General features: G+C 39.9%; 1 protein-coding gene across 1 annotated transcript in view; it reads right to left on the minus strand.

The window, feature by feature from the left end:
* LOC126267900 (uncharacterized) overlaps positions 1–20,234 on the minus strand; it is a 1,063,720-nt gene that overhangs the window by 97,255 nt on the left and 946,231 nt on the right. The window contains exons 42-44 of the mRNA XM_049973211.1: positions 18,786–19,058; positions 7,560–7,737; positions 3,336–3,553 (exon numbers count right to left, since the gene is read on the minus strand). Of these exons, the coding sequence (XP_049829168.1) occupies positions 3,336–3,553; positions 7,560–7,737; positions 18,786–19,058 (669 nt within the window). The remainder of the gene's footprint in view (positions 1–3,335; positions 3,554–7,559; positions 7,738–18,785; positions 19,059–20,234) is intronic.

Below are 20,234 nucleotides of genomic sequence, written 5' to 3' on the forward strand. Positions count from 1 at the left end.
GGGCCCCATGTTCTTCCACCTACGCTCAATGGAGCACATTATCATGATTTCATATGGGATACTCTACCTGTGCTGCTAGAAAATGTGCCTTTACAAGTACAACACAACATGTTGTTCATGCACTATGGAGCTCCTGCACATTTCAGTCAAAGTGTTCGTATGCTTCTCAATAACAGATTTGGTGACCGATGGATTGGTAGAGGCGGACCAATTCCATGGCCTCCACACTCTCCTGACCTCAACCCTCCTGACTTTCATTTAGGGGGGAATTTGAAAGCTCTTGTCTAGGCAACCCCGGTACCAAATGTAGAGACTCTTCGTGCTCATATTGTGGACTGCTGTGATACAATACGCCATTCTCCTGGGCTGCATCAGCGCATCAGGGATTCCACGCGACGGTGGGTGGAGGATGCATGTACCCTCGCTAACGGAGGACATTTTGAACATTTCCTGTAACAAAGTGTTTCAAGTCACGCTGGTACATTCTGTTGCTGTGTTTCCATTTCATGATTAATGTGATTTGAAGAGAAGTAACAAAATGAGCTCTAACATGGAAAGTAAGCGTTTGCGGACACATGTCCACATAACATATTTTCTTTCTTTATGTGTGTGGAATGTTTCCTGAAGGTTTGGCTGTACCTTTTTGTAACACCCTGTATATTCTTGTGAACTGCACTGAGATTTTGGAAGTTTTTGTGAAATGTGTATGTGCTTTTTCTATTCTTGTGTCTCAGATGTTAATGGCCCTGCATCACATGCTCAGCAATCTTGTTAGTTGTATCTTGCATTTCTGTTCAAATGTTCATGTTAATCCTTGGGTTCTTTTTATGCACAGAATTTTGATTTCATTCAACACTTACAGAATGCATGGTTGTGTTCCAGGATTCAGCGATTTGTAGGTCGCTATCAGGAACATGTTTACACAATGGCTGATTGTACTATAATACCATTCCAGTTTGGGACAACCTACATTCGTGGCTGTGTTGTACCTTCGCCCTTGGCTCCTATGCTTCTCTGAGATTGTTGCACCATATCTATTTATGGGTGGACAGGTGTGGTACGCAGGGCTGCAGCCCTGCATATTCGGCCACTACAGTTACATATATGCTTTCTGGGTAAAGTAAGAGCCCAGCCTCAGCTTGCATGATTTTTATCAGTACATCTGTCACAGACCTGTGTACTGGAAAACCTCCTGCAGCTGCCACAGCATCCAGGAAAACCACATGGAGCACTATGTGGCATGCAAATTGCAGCACACATCATGGCAGTCAGGCACCTACTTGCACCTGCATAGTCACGCGTCTACGTGACACTGCACATGTACTCTTCTGCTGGCCACGTACATAGGTTGGCACTCTGCCCCTCGATGACAAGTTACGTTCCCGACCCTGACCGACCAATAGCCACTACAAGTCACAGATATGGATCACATGCCTGCCACTGTCACTGCCATTGCCCACCAAAGTGCCATCTCATCCTCACCATGAGCTCCATGAGACACAGCACTTCCATCAGCTGCTCACTTCACAGTATCTGCATGTGATTACCTGCAAGCCCACGTTTTGAGGGACTGTGCCTTAGCAGAACTTGCTGCTTATCAGTGGACTGTCTACGAGCTCCCAGCCTCGTGCAACTGTGTCGTGATTTATCCTTCCTGCTCCATACCACTTTGATGTTTACTGACTTTGTTATAGTGTGCAACTGTTAGGCACTGTCGAGGGTCGACATTTCTATTATCAAGTTCTGCAGACAGTTATAGTCTTGTCAATAAATACTTGTTATTGCAAAGTGTTTATCTCACTACTGGGAGTTAACCCCTCAGCTAAGGACATTTTAGGTATGACTACCAATCAGCTGTCCACCAGGATGAATGGCCACCACCAAATTGCTGGAAAGAACAATTTCAATGGCTGCTTTACAGCCTGGGCCATCTGGATCCTCTCCTCCACCATCAGCTTCTCTGAACTATACAGATGGAAGGTATCCCTGCAACACATCCTTCGTTTCAATAACAATCCTGGTGTCAGTCTCCGGTAACTCACTGTCCCACACCCTCCATGCAACAGTTTCCCCTCCCTTCATTCCATCACTCCCAATTCATGTCCTGATGTCACTTTCAGTGTGTTCCGATGCCCAGGCATAACATGCCATGTCTATCCTGTGCACATGCCACCCCTCCCTCCCGCATACCTTGCCGGCAAAATGGCTGCCTCCCTCAAAGCTGTTAGCCACCCACCTCAACCTGTTTTCCTGCCTGCTACCTCTCTCTCTGTCAGTGCACTGCAGCCAACACAATCACCACCCGCAGCCTAGTCCACCCTCTTGAAATGTAGCATTGCCATTGTTTGCCCAGCCAGTGTCATGTAGAAGCATACGTGTGTGTGTATGTGTGTGTGTGTGTGTGTGTGTGTGTGTGTGTGTGTGTGTGTGTGTGTGTGTTGGTTTTCTGAGTGTATTTATACTATAGCTTGAGAAAGGATTACTCCAAGTGCTAACAAGTTTGAGTGTATTTATACTATAGCTTGAGAAAGGATTACTCCAAATGCTAACAAGTTTGAGTGTATTTATACTATAGCTTGAGAAAGGATTACTCCAAATGCTAACAAGTTTTCTTTTTTTTTCTTTGTGTGCCTGTCGATGATGAGTGGTCTACTCTACACCTACAATATTTACATATCAAAAACTTAAAAATATTAGATGTATGGACAGAACAAAATTTTACGATGCACTCTTTAGGGTCACAGCAAACAGCAAAACATCATCACACACTGACTGGCAAAGCCTGGCCTGTGCTGTGCTCAGTAGTGGAAGTAGAACGCTTAATATTGCATCATTTGGTGGGAGAGAACAAGCACACTGGACTATCTAAATAGGCTGAAAATAAAGAACGCAAAAAAAAAAAAAAAAAAAAAAAAAAAACCACACAAATATGTTGAAACACGGTGGACACTCAAAATCCATGAAAGGTAGATGTACATAAAACAGAACTATACAAACAGTATTAAGTGAGCATGAGCTTGAGCTTAATTCAAATGAATAGCTGTCAGATTATGGTAGTATTCTGGTCAAACGTTTGTAATAATTCACAAGAGACTAGAGTGGAATGTTAGTAGCAAATAAAACTGTTCTGCCAATCTGTAGTATTTAAAATAACAATGAATGCATTTATCAAATATTCAAATAGATGCATAACTTTACATCAAGGATCTGTTATCTCCTGTGCTCCCCCATCCAGTGTGAGACCTGTAGCTACATGTTCTATATAGATGAAACATCTTTGGGTGCTCACACTGTCAATGCAATTTATTGAATATTGCTGTGATAAAAGTACGCACCTGAACTGGAGGTTTGCCACCAGACTGCTTGAAAGACTCCTGTGACTCAGAAGAATAACTGTGCACTTCTACTTTCGGCTCTGTGCCTGTAGTCAAAGTTGATGATGTCACTTGACTTGTAGATGACTGCATAAATACAGATCTCTTCACACTGAAAGATGAAGATTCTATTTGCTCTGAAATGTTGCTGTTCAGCAGTGAAGGCAGAGTAGGCGGATCTGAAAATAATAACAAAAAATTAAAAATAAGAAAGAAATCTGTGTCATCAACAGGTTGGTCTTAAGCTGGCTGTTGTGGCCTTCAGTCTGAATAATGGTTTGATGTGTCTCTCCATACTCGTCTATCCTGTGCAGGCATCTTCATATCTAAATAATTACTGCAACCTACATCCATTTTGCCCTGCTTGCTGTATTCACCTCTTGGTCTTCCTCTATGATTTTTACCCCACACACTTGCCTCCAATACCAAATTGACAATTCCTTGTTGCCTCAGAATGCGTCGTATCAACTGATCCCTTCTTTTAGAAAAGGTCTACCATAAATTTCTTTTTCTCCAGTTCGATTCAGTACCACTTCATTAATCTAATCTTCAGCATTCTTCTATAGCACCACATTCCAAAAGCTTCTGTTCCCTTCTTGCCTGTACTGCTTGTTATTCACGTTTCCTTTACATACAAGGCTACACTTCAGAAAAATACCTTAAAAAAAACTTATACATACATACATAGATACACATACATATCAGCAGTTATGGACCCTGATCATATGCTGATCTTACAATGTTGCTCCACATGTGGTGATCTTGTGCACTTTGGATCCAGTTCTCATGGACACCCAATCACTGAAGATCCTTCTGCCATTCATCCTCCCATCACTTCCTTGGTCTTGCAACTGCACAAGTTCTATCAGGGTTTCCTGTAAACACAGCCTTAGCCTGGCACTTTTCTGGCCTCCTGGTGATAAGCCTGACCAGGCTTATTCTCTACACATTCATTTTTTGCACAATGTTCACTTTTTGCATTCAGTCATACATTTCCCGGTTCTTTCTACATCTCTTCACAGACTTCCTAACACTTAAATTAATATTCACACATTCTTTCAGTCTTTTCATCAGCACCAGTGCAAGTTAGTATATAAATCTGTATTACTGCAGTGGGCATTGGCTTCTTGTCTATCCTGGTTACAATAATGTGTTAGCTATGCTGTTCACAATAGCTTACCCACAATTCCAATTTTTTATTCATTATCATGCCTTCTGCTTTATTACCCATATTGGATCTTGTATATATCACCTTGTATTTACCTGACCAGAAGTCATGTTCTCCCTGTCTCCACACTTCGAAAATTCTCACTCTATCTAACTTCAACCTGTGTGTTTCCCTTTTTAAATTCTCCAACCTGCCTACTCAATTAAGGGATCTAACATTCTACGATCTGATTATAAAATGCCAGTGTCGTTTTTCCTGATGATGATGTCTTCATGAGTAATCCCTGCCAAGAGATCCAAACGGAAGACAATTTTACCTCCAGATTATTTTTATCCAAGAGGATGATAACATCATTTAACTGTAGAGAATAGATGCTTGTCCTCAAGAAAAATAATGAATGCAGTCAACACTTGGTTTCAGCCATTTGCAGTGACAGCTCAGCAAGGTAATGTTGGCAAATGTTACAAGGCCAGATCAGTCAGTGGTCCAGACTGTTGTCGCAACAGCTACAGAGGGGACTGCTACCTGTCTCGAGAAACCATATGTTTCTCTGGGCTCTCCACAGGTACTCCTCCATTGTGGTTGCACCTGCAGTATGGCTATTTGTATCACTGAGGTACTCAAGCCACCCCACATCAGTGAAGTCCATGGTTACTAGAAGAGGCCCAGGGTTCATAAGGGAAGCATTCTTTTCATCATAACATTATATCAATATTAAGTAAATACCGCACTCCTATCAATGTTATTACGTGACAAGAATTACCTCTAACACAGAAACAATGATACACATTAATATGAAATGCAGCAACAAAAATATGAAAGTATCATGATAAAATTTGATCCTGACACTTCAGTAACATGGAACATTGGTTGCAGAAAGCAGCGGCAGATGCACAAAATATTAACTTTTCTAAATATTGCCTCTGTTTCAGTTTTCATATTCTCAACTGATGCATCTTCAATTATCTCAGATACCCAACAAGCTGAGAAATATATCCCCGCTCAACTGACTTTTAGCAAACAAACATGTTTTTTTTAAAGCTATTACTCATAGTTATAAATAAATTATCACCAATAATAAACATATTACTTTCTCTGCAGCATTGCAGCTAATTGTTTTTAACTTTATGACCATCTACCTAATTTGCCCTCAATGGAAGAACATAAGCCAAAGCAAACAATAGAAAATCCAGGATGGAATGTAACAATATTGTGAAAAGGATAGTTGCTAGTCACCATATATCGGAGATGCTGAGTCTCAGATATACACAACAAAAAGACTGTCACAAGAAAAACTTTCAGCCAACAAGACCTTTGGCAAAAATAGATAACAGACGCACGCACGCACGTGCGCGCAGACACACACACACACACACACACACACACACACATGGCTACAGTCTCTGGCAGCTGAAGCCATGCTACGAGCAGCAGCAGCAGTGCATGATGGGAGAGTCAACTGGCTGGGGGTAAGGAGATGGCTGGAGCAGGGAGGGGGAGGGGTAGCAGGGTAATGGTGGGGAACGATAAGTGCTGCTGGGGAGCATGCAGGGATGAGGTGGAGAGAGGAAGAGACAGCTAAGTGCTGTCGGCACATTAAACAGAGGGTGGGGGGAGATGGATGGGCGTTAAGAGGGGGCAAGGGTTGCAGAAAAGAAGAAAAGTAAAAAGACTGGGTGCGCTGATGGAATAGAGGGCTGTGTAGTGCTGGAATGGGAACAGGGAAGGGGGTAGATGGGTGAGGACAATGACAAATGAAGGTTGGGGCCAGGAGGGTTAGGGGAACGTAGGATATATCACATGGAGAGTTCCCAGCTGTGCAGTTCAGAAAAGCTGGTGTTAGTGGGAAGTATCCATATGTCACAGGCTGTGAAGCAGTCATTGAAATGAAGAATGTCATGTTGGGGAGCACGCTCAGCAACAGGGTGGTCCAGTTGTTTCATGGTCATAGTTTGTACAACCAACAAGCTGTCTGTCCAACAAACTGCGGCCAAGAAGCAACAGGACCACCCTGTTGCCGAGCACAATGCCCAACATGACTCTCTTCATTCCAGTGACTGCTTCACAGCCTGCACCAGACGGATCCTTCCCACCAACACCAGCTTTTCTGAATTGCGTAGGTGGGCACTCTCCCTGCAATACATCCGACATTTCCGTACCCCCTCCTGGCCTCAACCTTTGTTAGTTATTTTCCTCACTCGTCTAGCCCCTTCCCTGTTTCCATTCCAGCGCTATACAGCCCTCTATTCCACCAATGCACTCAGTCTTTTTACTTCTCTCCTCTTTTGCTACCACCTCTCCCCATCAACACCTCTCCCCTACCCTCTGCCTAATGTCCCGACTGCACCTAGCTACCCTACCCTCTCTCAAACTCATCCCTGCATGCTCCCCAGCAGCACTTCATCGCCCCCCCCCCCCCTTCCCTGCTATCCCTCCCCTAACCTGTTTCCTCTCCTGTCATTCACTGCTGCTGCTGCTGCTCATAGTGTGGCTTCAGCTGCCAGAGACCGTGTGTGAGTTAGGTTGTGTGTGTGTGTGAGTTAGATTGTGTGTGTGTGTGTGTGTGTGTGTGTGTGTGTGTGTGTGTGTGTGTGTGTGTGTGAGAGAGAGAGAGAGAGAGAGAGAGAGAGTGAGTTAGATTGTGTGTGTGTGTGTTTGTGTGTGTGTGTGTGGTCTATTTTTGACAAAGGCGTTGTTGGCCAAAAGTATTTTTTGGTGACTGTCTTTTTGTTGTGCCTATCTGTGACTCAGCTTCTCTGCTATATGGAGAATAGCAACTCTCCTTTTCTCCTTTTCATAATTTTATTATAAGCCAAAGTAACTGGTTTATAACACATGAACTGAACTTATGTAATCCACAATGTCCGAGAATTGGAAAAAAAAAAAAAATACTTCAAACATATCTGCCTGTTGTGAAGGACTAAATGCTGATTTTTTTCAATGTGACCTCAATGGCTGATGTGTGTTAAATCTAATTACATATATTTACAAAAACATTCACATTTTGTTTAACTAACCTTGTACGGTGAGTAAAGCCAGACAGGTTGCTTTTCCCACTTCATTTTCTGCAACACAAGCCACTTTGCCAGCATGACTGTTTGCCACACATGGAATTGTTAGCACTTGACGCTCGCCACTTGTTGATACTAGAAAATCCTTTCCAGATACGGGTTTATCATTGAAATACCATTTGACCTAGAAATTTAAAAAAAATTATCAGCTGAAGGCAGGTTTGAATATCGCAGTTCTGTTGTAGATCTTAATTTTTCCTCCCTATGCCCAGTAAACTGATTACTAAGCTACTGTTTAAGATATAATTTCAGCCGTGGCACAGCTTAGCACTATAACAGAGAGGGAACAATATCACAGAGGGGAGCACCGCCAGCTTCAACTGATGACTGATCCACAAACATAATTTATTTCTAGTACCACAGATAGACCTACAAATTAAAGATAAATCGTTACACCAATATGAGAAAACATGTATATAAATATATAAACAATAACCTAAATAATCAAAAAAATTATTTAAATAGCTTAACCTGAGCACAGCCTAAAATGTTTTATACCATTTGGTGAAGTCTGTCAGAACACCACCATCTTTCATTACATACAAAATCCTTTTTTATTGTTTCTTGTGAATGACAGCTGTAGCCCTGGCAGAAGTAACATTATGGAATGTCTTTCTTGTATTAACATAACCATTTTTTTTACAGTACCTTTAGTGCAATTTATCTACAAACCATCTATAAGTCATATCATCACACAGCATGAAAACTGCTGGGCATTACAGTTGCAACATCACAAAAGGTGAAATGCAAAGCACACGCGCATGCCCGTGCACACACACACACACACACACACACACACACACACACACACACACAAAACTAGTGTGAAGTGTACTATGTGCAGCTACACAAGGTAGGCAGATGTAACACCAATTACATTGTCTACATTGGTGGCGATCAACCCGGTCCCTACTGCCCATTAGTGAGCATTCCAGCTTTCGTGGTAGGCGGTAGATATTTCAAAAACACTTTCACTGAATTTTGATAAAATTCCAAAAGAATTTAACACTCATAAATATCTACTATCTGTATCACCTGCACATGATTTTAGTTCACATTATTCTTCTTATTATCCTTTTTCTTGTGCCTTTGACCCACACTGGCACAGGGTTGGCATGATCATTAATGAATTTGGACTGATTAGTTTAAAGGATGGCCAGATGCCCTGCCTGTCAGCACCCTGTTACCTCCCATGATAGAGTATGTGTACCCCATTATCTGCTTGTAGTGTTATTCATGTAAAAATGAATGAAGTTTTTGAAACATTTGCTAATTATGTAAACAAGGTGTGACTTGGGTACCAGACCAATATTCACCTAGTGGGATCTAGGAAAACACCTAAAATCCACATCCAGGCTGGCCAGCACACCAAACCCCACTGTTATACCACTGGGCAGAACTGATCCAGGGCCTGGGCATGTCCCTGTTCTGGAAGTGGTGCTTTAACGCACATGACTATCTGGTCGGGTATAATTTTAGTTCACATTACATAAGTGAAACTAAATGGCATTATAATGTGACCATAAATTGTTCCATCCTGGAATAGCTCATGCCACACACACACACACACACACACACACACACACACACACACACACAACCACCACCACCCAAAGAACTGGTAGCCAGTGGCGCCCCCACTCCAAACCCAATCAACAATGCAGGACAGGCATGCGCAGATGACGATACAAGACATAGGCTCTTTTGTCCATGGCTGTACTGATCAGCAGATTTGTGAGAATGAGTAGGTGCCTACAGCTTAAAATATTGTGAAATACTATGAGCAATTTACTTAAACAAATAAGTACATGCACGATTATTTGCCAGAGTAGCAGAAGATGGGTTTCTTAGAATCTGTTGTAAATACACGACATCCAATGTATTTAATGTGTCCAGTGAGGCAATGAAACAAAGTCATTTGTGAGAACATCTTTCTACAAAGCATTCAAATGTTAAGAAAAAGTCCGTTCAATATTTTCAAGATGTACATAAATAAACCTCTAAAATGTGCAACAGTCACTGCATCATTTAAGAAACAACATACAGTGAGCAAAGATGGATTAACTGCTGTTTAGCATATTTCACAATTAATCGCAGACAGTAGTAAAAGCTATAATACTGGACAAATTGTAATAATACCCTCGATAAAAGAATTCATCTCAAAATTAATCCATCAGGACATACCTAAAATTTTAGAAATACTGTCCCTAAGTGACAGCATAGTAAAGCATAAAGCTAAAGACACTGCAGTTAATATATTAAAAAAAAGAAAACACACATATTTGTATTCTTCAGAACTCTTCATTTTCCATACAACTGGATGATTCTGTCATTGTAGATAATAATGCTTTCTTGATGGATAATGTACATTATTTTGTTGAAAACAATACATTATGAAAAGGAATGCAACTCTCAATACCAAGATCAAACCCAATTAAAAAACTGATAGATTGTTTCAACAGCTTTTCCAAGAGAGTAATGAAGACTTCATTGTGTTACTTTTGCACACGGAAGTTTGGTGGCTGTCAAAGCATTTTGTAGTATTATGTGGCAGTGTCATATTATTAACCACATTGTGCCATCAGATTTGTCGCATGGCTTTTGCAAGGTAAACCTTTATTCATGCATTTTATAATTTCTGTAAGATTTAAATATTTCTCTTACTTTGATATGACAGAAAGGAAAGATATGGTGTAATATGATGAAGAAAGTAAACATAAATTTAACAGTGGTGGATATGAAAAACTGTGGCAAAAGAAAAACAAACTGCTTGTCTTATATCCAAATATATGGTATATAATAATGAGTGTATTGACAGTCTTTCCTATCTGGCGAGGTTCTCCTTGTCGGAGCAGAGTCTTCACACTGAGTTTACAACCAAACAAATCACCGAACACTACCTCAAATATAATCATGAAATGAAATATGATGAGGCCAGTGTTGTAGTGCAAATGCAAAGTTTCTGGGACAGGATTATTAAGAATTCTATCGAAATAAAGATGTTAGAAAGCCTAATAAATAAGGCTGAAGGTTTCAATTTAGATAAAGCTTGGTGTACGGCACTAAATTTATTAAAATCTTGCTGGCCACCAAAACCATCAGAGTTGGGAAATGCTGAGGGAATTCACGTTTCATGAAGTATCAGTAGGAGCCCTGTAAAACAAAAAAAGCATCAAAGGGCACCATGGATGTTGGGAATACAGATCTGCTACAAACAGCAGATGAGACCAACATTGGCTAACAGTCTGATTGGAATCCAGGAAACGAGTACAGATAATAGTAAACTCGCAGAATCTGAAGAAGTTGGCCAAGTTAATTGTCAAAATACAGTGAAGAAAACAGAAACAACCACTTGGCTGAGCAACCGCAAGCTCACTATTAATCAACCACATCACAAAAACCTGAGAGATCAGATCTTCATTTCTTCCTGACAAAACTGAGCCAAATATCCAGTATTTAGTGATGCAGCATCACTTTCAAAGATCTAATTAATTATCTAATTATGTAAATATACATTAATCTGACTTTATGCTTCTACATATGTAATCTCTATATATAGAAGGAAATTTCCGGAATGATTCAATGCCTTATCATCGTCCAGCCCAAACCACTAAGGACAGAAACTTGAAATTTCGAGAGGGTGATAGTTTAAGAAGGGATTTTTCAAAATTCTACCCCTAAAGGGCTGATATAGGTGATGAAACTATTTTAAAAAATATGTTGCTATTAAAGTGATTTTGAAGCTGGAACCAAGAAAATTGATATTTGGTGGTTCAGTCAAAATTAAAAATATAAAGTTTCAGCATTTTTGGAAATGCAACCCCTAAGGTGGAGAAATAGTGGATTGGCTAAAATTTATAGACATGCGAAATTTGGCACGGACTTCAATGCGAGATGCCTTTAATAGGTTCCACAACGAAACATTGTCTCGCAATTTGGTAGAAAATCTGAAGAAATTCTGGTCATACGTAAAGTACACAAGCAGCAAGATGCAGTCAATACCTTCGCTGCACAGTGCTCATGGTACTGTTACCGACGACTGTGCCACTAAAGCGGAGTTATTGAACGCAGTTTTCCAAAATTCCTTCACCAGGGAAGATGAATGGAATATTCCAGAATTTTAAACATGAAGAGCTGCTAGCATGAGTTTCTTAGAAGTAGATACCTTAGAGGTTGTGAAGCAACTGAAATCGCATGATACGGGCAAGTCTTCAGGTCCAGATTGTATACCGATTAGGTTCCTTTCAGATTATGCTGATACAATAACTCACTACTTAGCAATCATATACAACCGCTCGCTCACCGATAGATCTGTACCTACAGATTGGAAAATTGCGCAGGTCGCACCAGTGTTTAAGAAGGGTAGTAGGAGTAATCCATCGAACTACAGACCTATATCATAGACGTCGGTATTCAGTAGGGTTTTGGAGCACATACTGTATTCAAACATTATGAATCACCTCGAAGGGAACGATCTATTGATACGTAATCAGCATGGTTTCAGAAAACATCGTTCTTGTGCAATGCAGCTAGCTCTTTATTCAAATGAAGTAATGGCCACTATCGACAGAGGACCCCAAGTTGATTCCGTATTTCTAGATTTCCAGAAAGTTTTTGACACCGTTCCTCACAAGTGCTTCTAATCAAGCTGTGGGCCTGTGAGGTATCGTCTCAGTTGTGTGACTGGATTCGTGATTTCCTGTCAGGAAGGTCGCAGTTCGTAGTAATAGACAGCAAATCATCGAGTAAAACTGAAGTGATATCAGGTGTTCCCCAGGGAAGTGTCCTGGAACCTCTGCTGTTCCTGATCTATATAAATGACCTGGGTGACAATCTGAGCAGTTCTGTTAGGTTGTTGACAGATAATTCTGTAATTTACCATCTAGTAAGGTGATCCGAAAACCAGTATCAGTTGCAAAGCAATTTAGAAAAGATTGCTGTATGGTGTGGCAGGTGGCAGTTGACGCTAAATAACGAAAAGTGTGAGGTGATCCACATAAGTTCCAAAAGAAATCCGTTGGAATTCGATTATGCGATAAATACTACAATTCTCAGTGCTGTCAATTCAACTAAGTACGTGGGTGTTAAAATTACGAACAACTTCAGTTGGAAAGACCACATAATAATACTGTGGGGAAGGCGAGCTAAAGGTTGCATTTCATTGGCAGGACATTTAGAAGATGCAACAAGTCCACTAAAGAGACAGCTTACACTACACTTGTTCGTCCTCTGTTAGAATATTTCTGCGCGGTGTGGTATCCTTATCAGGTGGGATTGACGGAGGACATCGAAAGGGTGCAAAAAGGGCAGCTCGTTTTGTATTATCACGTAATAGGGGAGATAGTATGGCAGATATGATACGCGAGTTGGGATGGAAGTCATTAAAGCAAAGACGTTTTTCGTCACGGCGAGATCCATTTACAAAATTTCAGTCACCAACTTTCTCTTCCGAATGAGAAAATATTTTGTTGAGCCCAAACTACATATGTAGGGATAACCATCAAAATAAAATAAGAGAAATCAGAGCTCAAACAGAAAGGTTTAGGTGTTTGTTTTTCCCACGCATGGTTCGGGAGTGGAATGGTAGAGAGATAGTATGATTGTGGTTGGATGAACCCTCTGCCAAGCACTTAAATGTGAATTGCAGAGTAATCATGTAGATGTAGAAAGTTTTTTAAAATAAATCATTATTAAAGAACTGCTATAGCCTTCACTTAAAACTTCTGAGCTGATAGGCTGTGGTCAACGCATAAAACTTTCTCCTAAAGTGTCATCTCCAACTGCGGGAGACATCTTCTGGGGCAAAGCAGCAAACTGCAATCCAGAACTTGAGGCAGCACTAAATATATGGGCAGTGTCAAGGACACCACAGTACATCACATGACATTGGCTGCGAGATTATCTCTGGTGATGCTAACATTCTTGATTGAAAGTAATCAATCGTCACTCATATGGTGCAACACTGACATCCAAATTGAATCAAATATCAAATTTAACACCTTCCCCTTATCTGTCAAAATTATTATGGTGCTTGTAAATCGTGATAGCCTCTCTATACATGTGTGCATGGTAAGGCAATGTTTTAGATGTGATGCCTGTCTCACTGAATTTTATTTCATGAGCACCCTCTTGGTAAACATTTTCCGCTACGGATGATTTATCATACAGGTGTTAACACCAGTTTTTGTGGTACCAATATAAACCAGTCCATAACTACAACAATTTTTATATACACTTAGTGTAGACAAAAGATGTCATTTAGCTTTTGCTGATCTTAAAGATTATTTTATTTTTCTGGTGAGCCTCAAGATAGCCTCCAGACCATATTTGCTCAACACTTTCCCAATGTGGTCTGTAATCTTACTAATGAACAGAAGGAAAAACTTTCCACTTGGGCATCTTTCATTCCTCATTGATCCTGATTCTCTTCATGGGGTTAAGGACTCAATCTTTCTCCTACCTAGAATATCCCTTCCTCTTGAATGACAACCAGAAATGTTCAACAACATCTTTTAAATAAGTAGGTTCACAAATTTTATATGCCCTGTCTGCCGAGGTTTTAAACACACCTCTTTTTGTCTGGGGTTGTGGTTAGAATCTTTGTGAGGGTAACAGTGAGTATGTGTGACTTTTCTATATATGCTACTGCCCAAAATCCCATCCCCTCGTTTGATAACAGACACATTCAAAAAATTCAGTTGGTCATTATTTTCCATCCCTGTAGTAAAATGGTTTTTCAGATTGATACAGTTGAGATGTATCAGGAGGACATCCAATTCCTCTGCACCATGAAAGTATCACCAGCATAGCACTACCACACAGCTAGTCATTTACTGGCAGTCGGCCATGTACATTGTTCAAAGGTCTCCATATAGGTCGAGCAGCACAAAATAATGACCATATCTGCTGCCAAGGCTCAGTCTGACTCGATACCCCACCATGTTAGAGCTGCTGCTACTGCCAGGGATGGCAGCTCTGCGTACATCGGACCCTGCTATACTCAATACACACAATAAGGATCTCTTTTTTACTTTCTATCCCTGCTGGTGCTGCTATTTTAATGGCCAGCAGTATATTTACTATAATTTGCATTTGAAAAAATATAAAACTGCATGTGAGATGGTCTAGCTCAGAATTTTTTTCTGGATTGGTGTGAACAATACCAAAAAAGTTACACTCACATTGGCTGCCAATGTGGCAAGGTTTACTTTTTACTTCCACCTAACAACCCATTCCACAAAAAGCAAACTTAATGTAATCAACATTCATCACAGAAAGAAAACTGTTGCGTCACAGCTTGATCAAGAAAAGTTAATACCCACAGTACAGAAGAGGGGACAAGTAACAGAACATACATACACTCCCTCAATCCTGTTCCTTGAATCAGCACATTTTTGATTCAGTTAAGAGTCAAATGCTCGAGTGACACGAACTTTGTGTGTTTGGAAAACACATAATGATAGTATCTGAAGATGGATATATGTACATGATCCATATTATTCATAGAAAATTATGTTTTATAGATGTTGTTTTTGTCTTCAGTCCTGAGACTGGTTTGATGCAGCTCTCCTTGCTACTCTATCCTGTGCAAGCTTCTTCATCTCCCAGTACCTACTGCAACCTACATCCTTCTGAATCTGCTTAGTGTATTCATTTCTTGGTCTCCCTCTATGATTTTTACCCTCCACGCTGCCCTCCAATGCTAAATTTGTGATCCCTTGATGTCTCAAAAGATGTCCTACCAACCGATCCCTTCTTCTACTCAAGTTGTGCCACAAACTTCTCTTCTCCCCAATCCTATTCAATACCTCCTCATTAGTTACGTGATCTATACACCTTATCTTCAGCAGTCTTCTGTAGCACCACATTTCGAAAGCTTCTATTCTCTTCTTGTCCAAACTAGTTGTCGCCCTCATAGCTACACTCCAAACAAATACTTTTAGAAACGACTTCCTGATACATAAATCTATATTCGATGTTAACAAATTTCTCTTCTTCAGAAACGCTTTCCTTGCCATTGCTAGTCTACATTTTATATCCTCTCTACTTCGACCATCGTCAGTTATTTTACTTCCTAAATAGCAAAACTCCTTTACTACTTTAAGTGTCTCATTTCCCAATCTAATTACCTCAGCATCACCCGATTTAATTTGACTACATTCCATTATCCTCGTTTTGCTTTTGTTGATGTTCATCTTATATCCTCCTTTCAAGACACTGTCCATTCCGTTCAACTGCTCTTCCAAGTTCTTTGCCGTCTCTGACAGAATTACGTCATCGGCGAACCTCAAAGTTTTTACTTCTTCTCCATGAATTTTAATACCTACTCCAAATTTTTCTTTTGTTTCCTTTACTGCTTGCTCAATACACAGATTGAATAACATCGGGGAGAGGCTACAACCCTGTCTCACTCCTTTCCCAACCACTGCTTTCCTTTCATGCCCCTCGACTCTTATGACTGCCATCTGGTTTCTGTATAAATTGTAAATAGCCTTTTGCTCCCTCTGTTTTACCCCTGCTACCTTCAGAATTTGAAAGAGAGTATTCCAGTCAACATTGTCAAAAGCTTTCTCTAAGTCTACAAATGCTAGAAACGTAGGTTTGCATTTTCTTAATCTTTCTTCTAAGATACGTCGTAAGGTCAGTATTGCCTCACGTGTTCCAACATTTCTACGGAATCCAAACTGATCCTCCCCAAGGTCCGCATCTACCAGTTTTTCCATTCGTCTGTAAAGAATTCGCGTTAGTATTTTGCAGCTGTGACTTACTAAACTGATAGTTCGGTAATTTTCATATCTGTCAGCACCTGCTTTCTTTGGGATTGGAATTATTATATTCTTCTTGAAGTCTGAGGGTATTTCGCCTGTCTCATACATCTTGCTCACCAGCTGGTAGAGTTTTGTCATGACTGGCTCTCCCAAGGCCGTCAGTAGTTCTAATGGAATGTTGTCTACTCCAGGGGCCTTGTTTCGACTCAGGTCTTTCAGTGCTCTGTCAAACTCTTCACACAGTATCTTATCTCCCATTTCGTCTTCATCTACATCCTCTTCCATTTCCATAATATTGCCCTCAAGTACATCGCCCTTGTATAAACCTTCTATATACTCCTTCCACCTTTCTGCCTTCCCTTCTTTGCTTAGAACTGGGTTGCCATCTGAGCTCTTGATATTCATACATGTGGTTCTCACCCAAGGATTTCTAGCAGGCCTCGTCTTTTTACCTACTTGATCCTCTGCTGCCTTCACTACTTCATCCCTCAGAGCTACCCATTCTTCTTCTACTGTGTTTCTTTCCCCCATTCCTGTCAATTGTTCCCTTATGCTCTCCTTGAAACTCTGTACAACCTCTGGTTCTTTCAGGTTATCCAGATCCCATGTCCTTAAATTCCCACCTTTTTGCAGTTTCTTCAGTTTTAACCTACAGGTCATAACCAATAGATTGTGGTCAGAGTCCACATCTGCCCCTGGAAATGTCCTACAATTTAAAACCTGATTCCTAAATCTCCGTCTTACCATTATATAATCTATCTGATACCTTTTAGTATCTCCAGGATTCTTCCATGTATACAACCTTCTTTTATGATCACATGATAAAATTGTATTGGTGTGCACAATGAGAGTCTTTACAAGTTTCCACAATATTCACACATTAATTGAGATATCAGAGTATCACAAAAAGAAAACAAAACACTACTCTGCACCACAGCACCTTGTTCTTTCCATTTCACTAATTCTGTCATGTATGATGCATGACTAGCCAATTTCTGTTTGGTTTATCAAATAGTATGTTTTACGAAGTGGTAGTACAGCCGCAGTGGCCAGAGATAGTGGTCATGTGTCTGTGCATTGTGTTTGTGTGAGTGTATGTGTGTTTTCTACTTTGGAAGAAGGCCTTTTGGCCAAAGCCAAAATGTGTATCAATGATTTCATTGAACCCGTCTCTGAATAAAAATCTCCTCTGTATGCAGAGTAGCAATCTATCCTGTTCATATTAGTGAAGTCGTAGTGCCCAATTGATACTCATCTACAAGAAGGGTAGTAGAAGTGATCCACAAAACTACCATCTAGCGTCCTTGAAATCAATTTGTTCTAGAATTTTAGAATATATTCTGAGCTCAAACGTAATCAGTTATCTTGTACAGAATATCCTCAATTCCAACCAGCACGGATTCCAAAAACATCGATGATGTGAAGCCCAACTTGCACTGAAAACTTTGGATCAAGACAATCAGGTAGATGCAGTATTTCTTGATTTCTGAAAAGCATCTATGTTTATTGGCAAAAGTTGAGTCACCATCAGATGTAGAAGTAACTTCAGGTGTACCACGGGGAAGTGTGTTGGGACCATTGCTGTTCATGTTGTATATTAATTACCTTGCAAACAATATTAGTTGTAACATCCGGCTTTTTGCAGATGATGCAGTTATCTATAATGAAGTACTGTCTAAAAAAAGAAGCCCTTGAAGATATAACTAAACTATCCCAACCAGCTTTAAATGGTGACCCTAGGAATACACTTCAATCCCCTATGCATCACTCACATAGTGATCATGAGAATAAGATTAGAATAATTACTGCACGCACACAGAAATTCAAACAATCATTCTTCACGCACTCCACATGCAATTGGAAAAGGAAAAAACCCTAATAACTGGTACAAAGGGACATATCCCCTGCTATGCATCTCATGGTGATCTGCAGAGTATAGATGTAGATGTAGATATAGATGTAGGTTTTGGTTCTGATAAGTGTTTCACTGAAAGTTTAGCCTTATTTGAAATTGATTTTATCTCTACTTTTTGTACCCCATCAGTTAGGCATGAGTGGAACAAGTTGTTAGATAAAAAACATCTTATTCTACCTCATTTAGTAGAATCTTATGGTCAACGGTATCAAAACACTTAGGTCAGATCTAAGAATATATCTATGATCCTCTCATCCTTGTCAAGAGGACAAAGTGTCACTTCTTTTTTAATTCTACTATGGCTGATTTTGTACTTCTACTCAGTTGGTATCCCATTTTATGAAGACTATCAATTATTCAAACACATACTCAGAAGAGAACAATTTGCTACTCCCTCAAGAAAGAGAGAAGTCGTTTCTCATAACAAATTACACTACATGATATAAAAGGAAGTAGAATACAAACAGATCACAAAGATATACAGCCTACCTTTGGAGTAGGTTTACCAGTAACTATACACTCAAACTTAGTTGAATCTCCAGCGTAAGCTGTCCTGTCTGCAAATAATTCCTTGAATGCAGGAAAAACTTGTTTATCCACTTTGCTTCTCACTTCCGTTATTCCAGAAGATTTAATTATGAGGTTTGAGAAGCATTTTGCTTCTCCATTTTTATTAGTGGCCTTTACAGTATACACTCCTTTGTCCTCAGGAGATGCAGATTTAATAGTCAGGCTTACATTTCCATCTTTGTCATGCTGAAACTAAAAAGGAACACAAAAAATTCAGTTCTTCTCTAAATATTCTGCGCACTGATGGTACTACAGCATGGTTATCATATACTGAAATATTTTATTTATTTAATTATTTAAATTAAAAAACACATATATTCTATTCATTTTCACCTACTCACAGTTACTCCCTAAGCATATTCGATACTGTGGAATAAGTTTAACAAGCTTTTAAGTTTTAAACACTTCACAGTCTTTGAGTCATTATGAAGCATATGTGACTGTAAGCTCTCCCAGAGTATACTGCTGATGAAGCTTTCTCAGGTCTCCAGCCGGGTGGTAGTGTTGATGTATCATGACGTTTCGGGAAGTGTATGGCTGGAAGATGGGTAGTATGACGCTTCCTGAAATGTCACGAGATATGAACACTACCACCCAGTTGGAGACCCGAGAAACCTTCCATCAGCATTATGAAGCAGGTCATTTTTTGAGAAACAGTGTGAGGTGATGATAAGATGGATCTGGAAATATACCAAACCAAAGTTTGGACAATGTAGGTCACAGTGTGTAGACATGCATTGTCATGATGGAAGCTAATTCCAGACCTCAGCTTCCAAAACCACCAGTTCTAAGGGTTTGATTGACAGATTGATTCATTCATTCATAGCTACCATCCAGTGAAAGAACCTTCACGGATGCAGAATAAATCAACAAAAGAAGAAAATCATACAAACTTAACCTGTGTACTGTATTAAGAAGAAATTGTCGCTATTCTGCTTAATGCTGTACACATTTAACCTACTTAAATGAAATTGAGTATATTAAAAAGAAAGCTGGTACTCTGAAACAGGCTGCTGCCTCCTCAGGTATACTGTATAGCTACTGTTTATCTGCTGTTAGAGGTGTAATGTTTACTTTATTACAATTGTGTTTTCCAAATAAATTGTTTTAGTTCTCTAATGTCTGAAGGTTTGTTATTGCCTTAGACAATTATGTTTCAAGCAAGGTCTTATGGGATACGAAAGACCTGTGATGGTTTAACAGAAAACTGTTACATAAACAAAGAGAGCTTTCTGAAAGATTCAAGAGAAGACAAACAAACAAACAGCAGACAAACAAAAGCTAAAAGATGCAAAAATGAGTGTAAAGACATCAAAGAGAGATGCATTCTATGGCTTTGAAAGTAAAATTTGTGAACCAAACTAAGTG

The sequence above is a fragment of the Schistocerca gregaria genome, chromosome 4 (genome assembly GCF_023897955.1).
Source record: "Schistocerca gregaria isolate iqSchGreg1 chromosome 4, iqSchGreg1.2, whole genome shotgun sequence".
In the NCBI taxonomy this organism is placed as follows: Eukaryota; Metazoa; Arthropoda; class Insecta; order Orthoptera; family Acrididae; genus Schistocerca; species Schistocerca gregaria.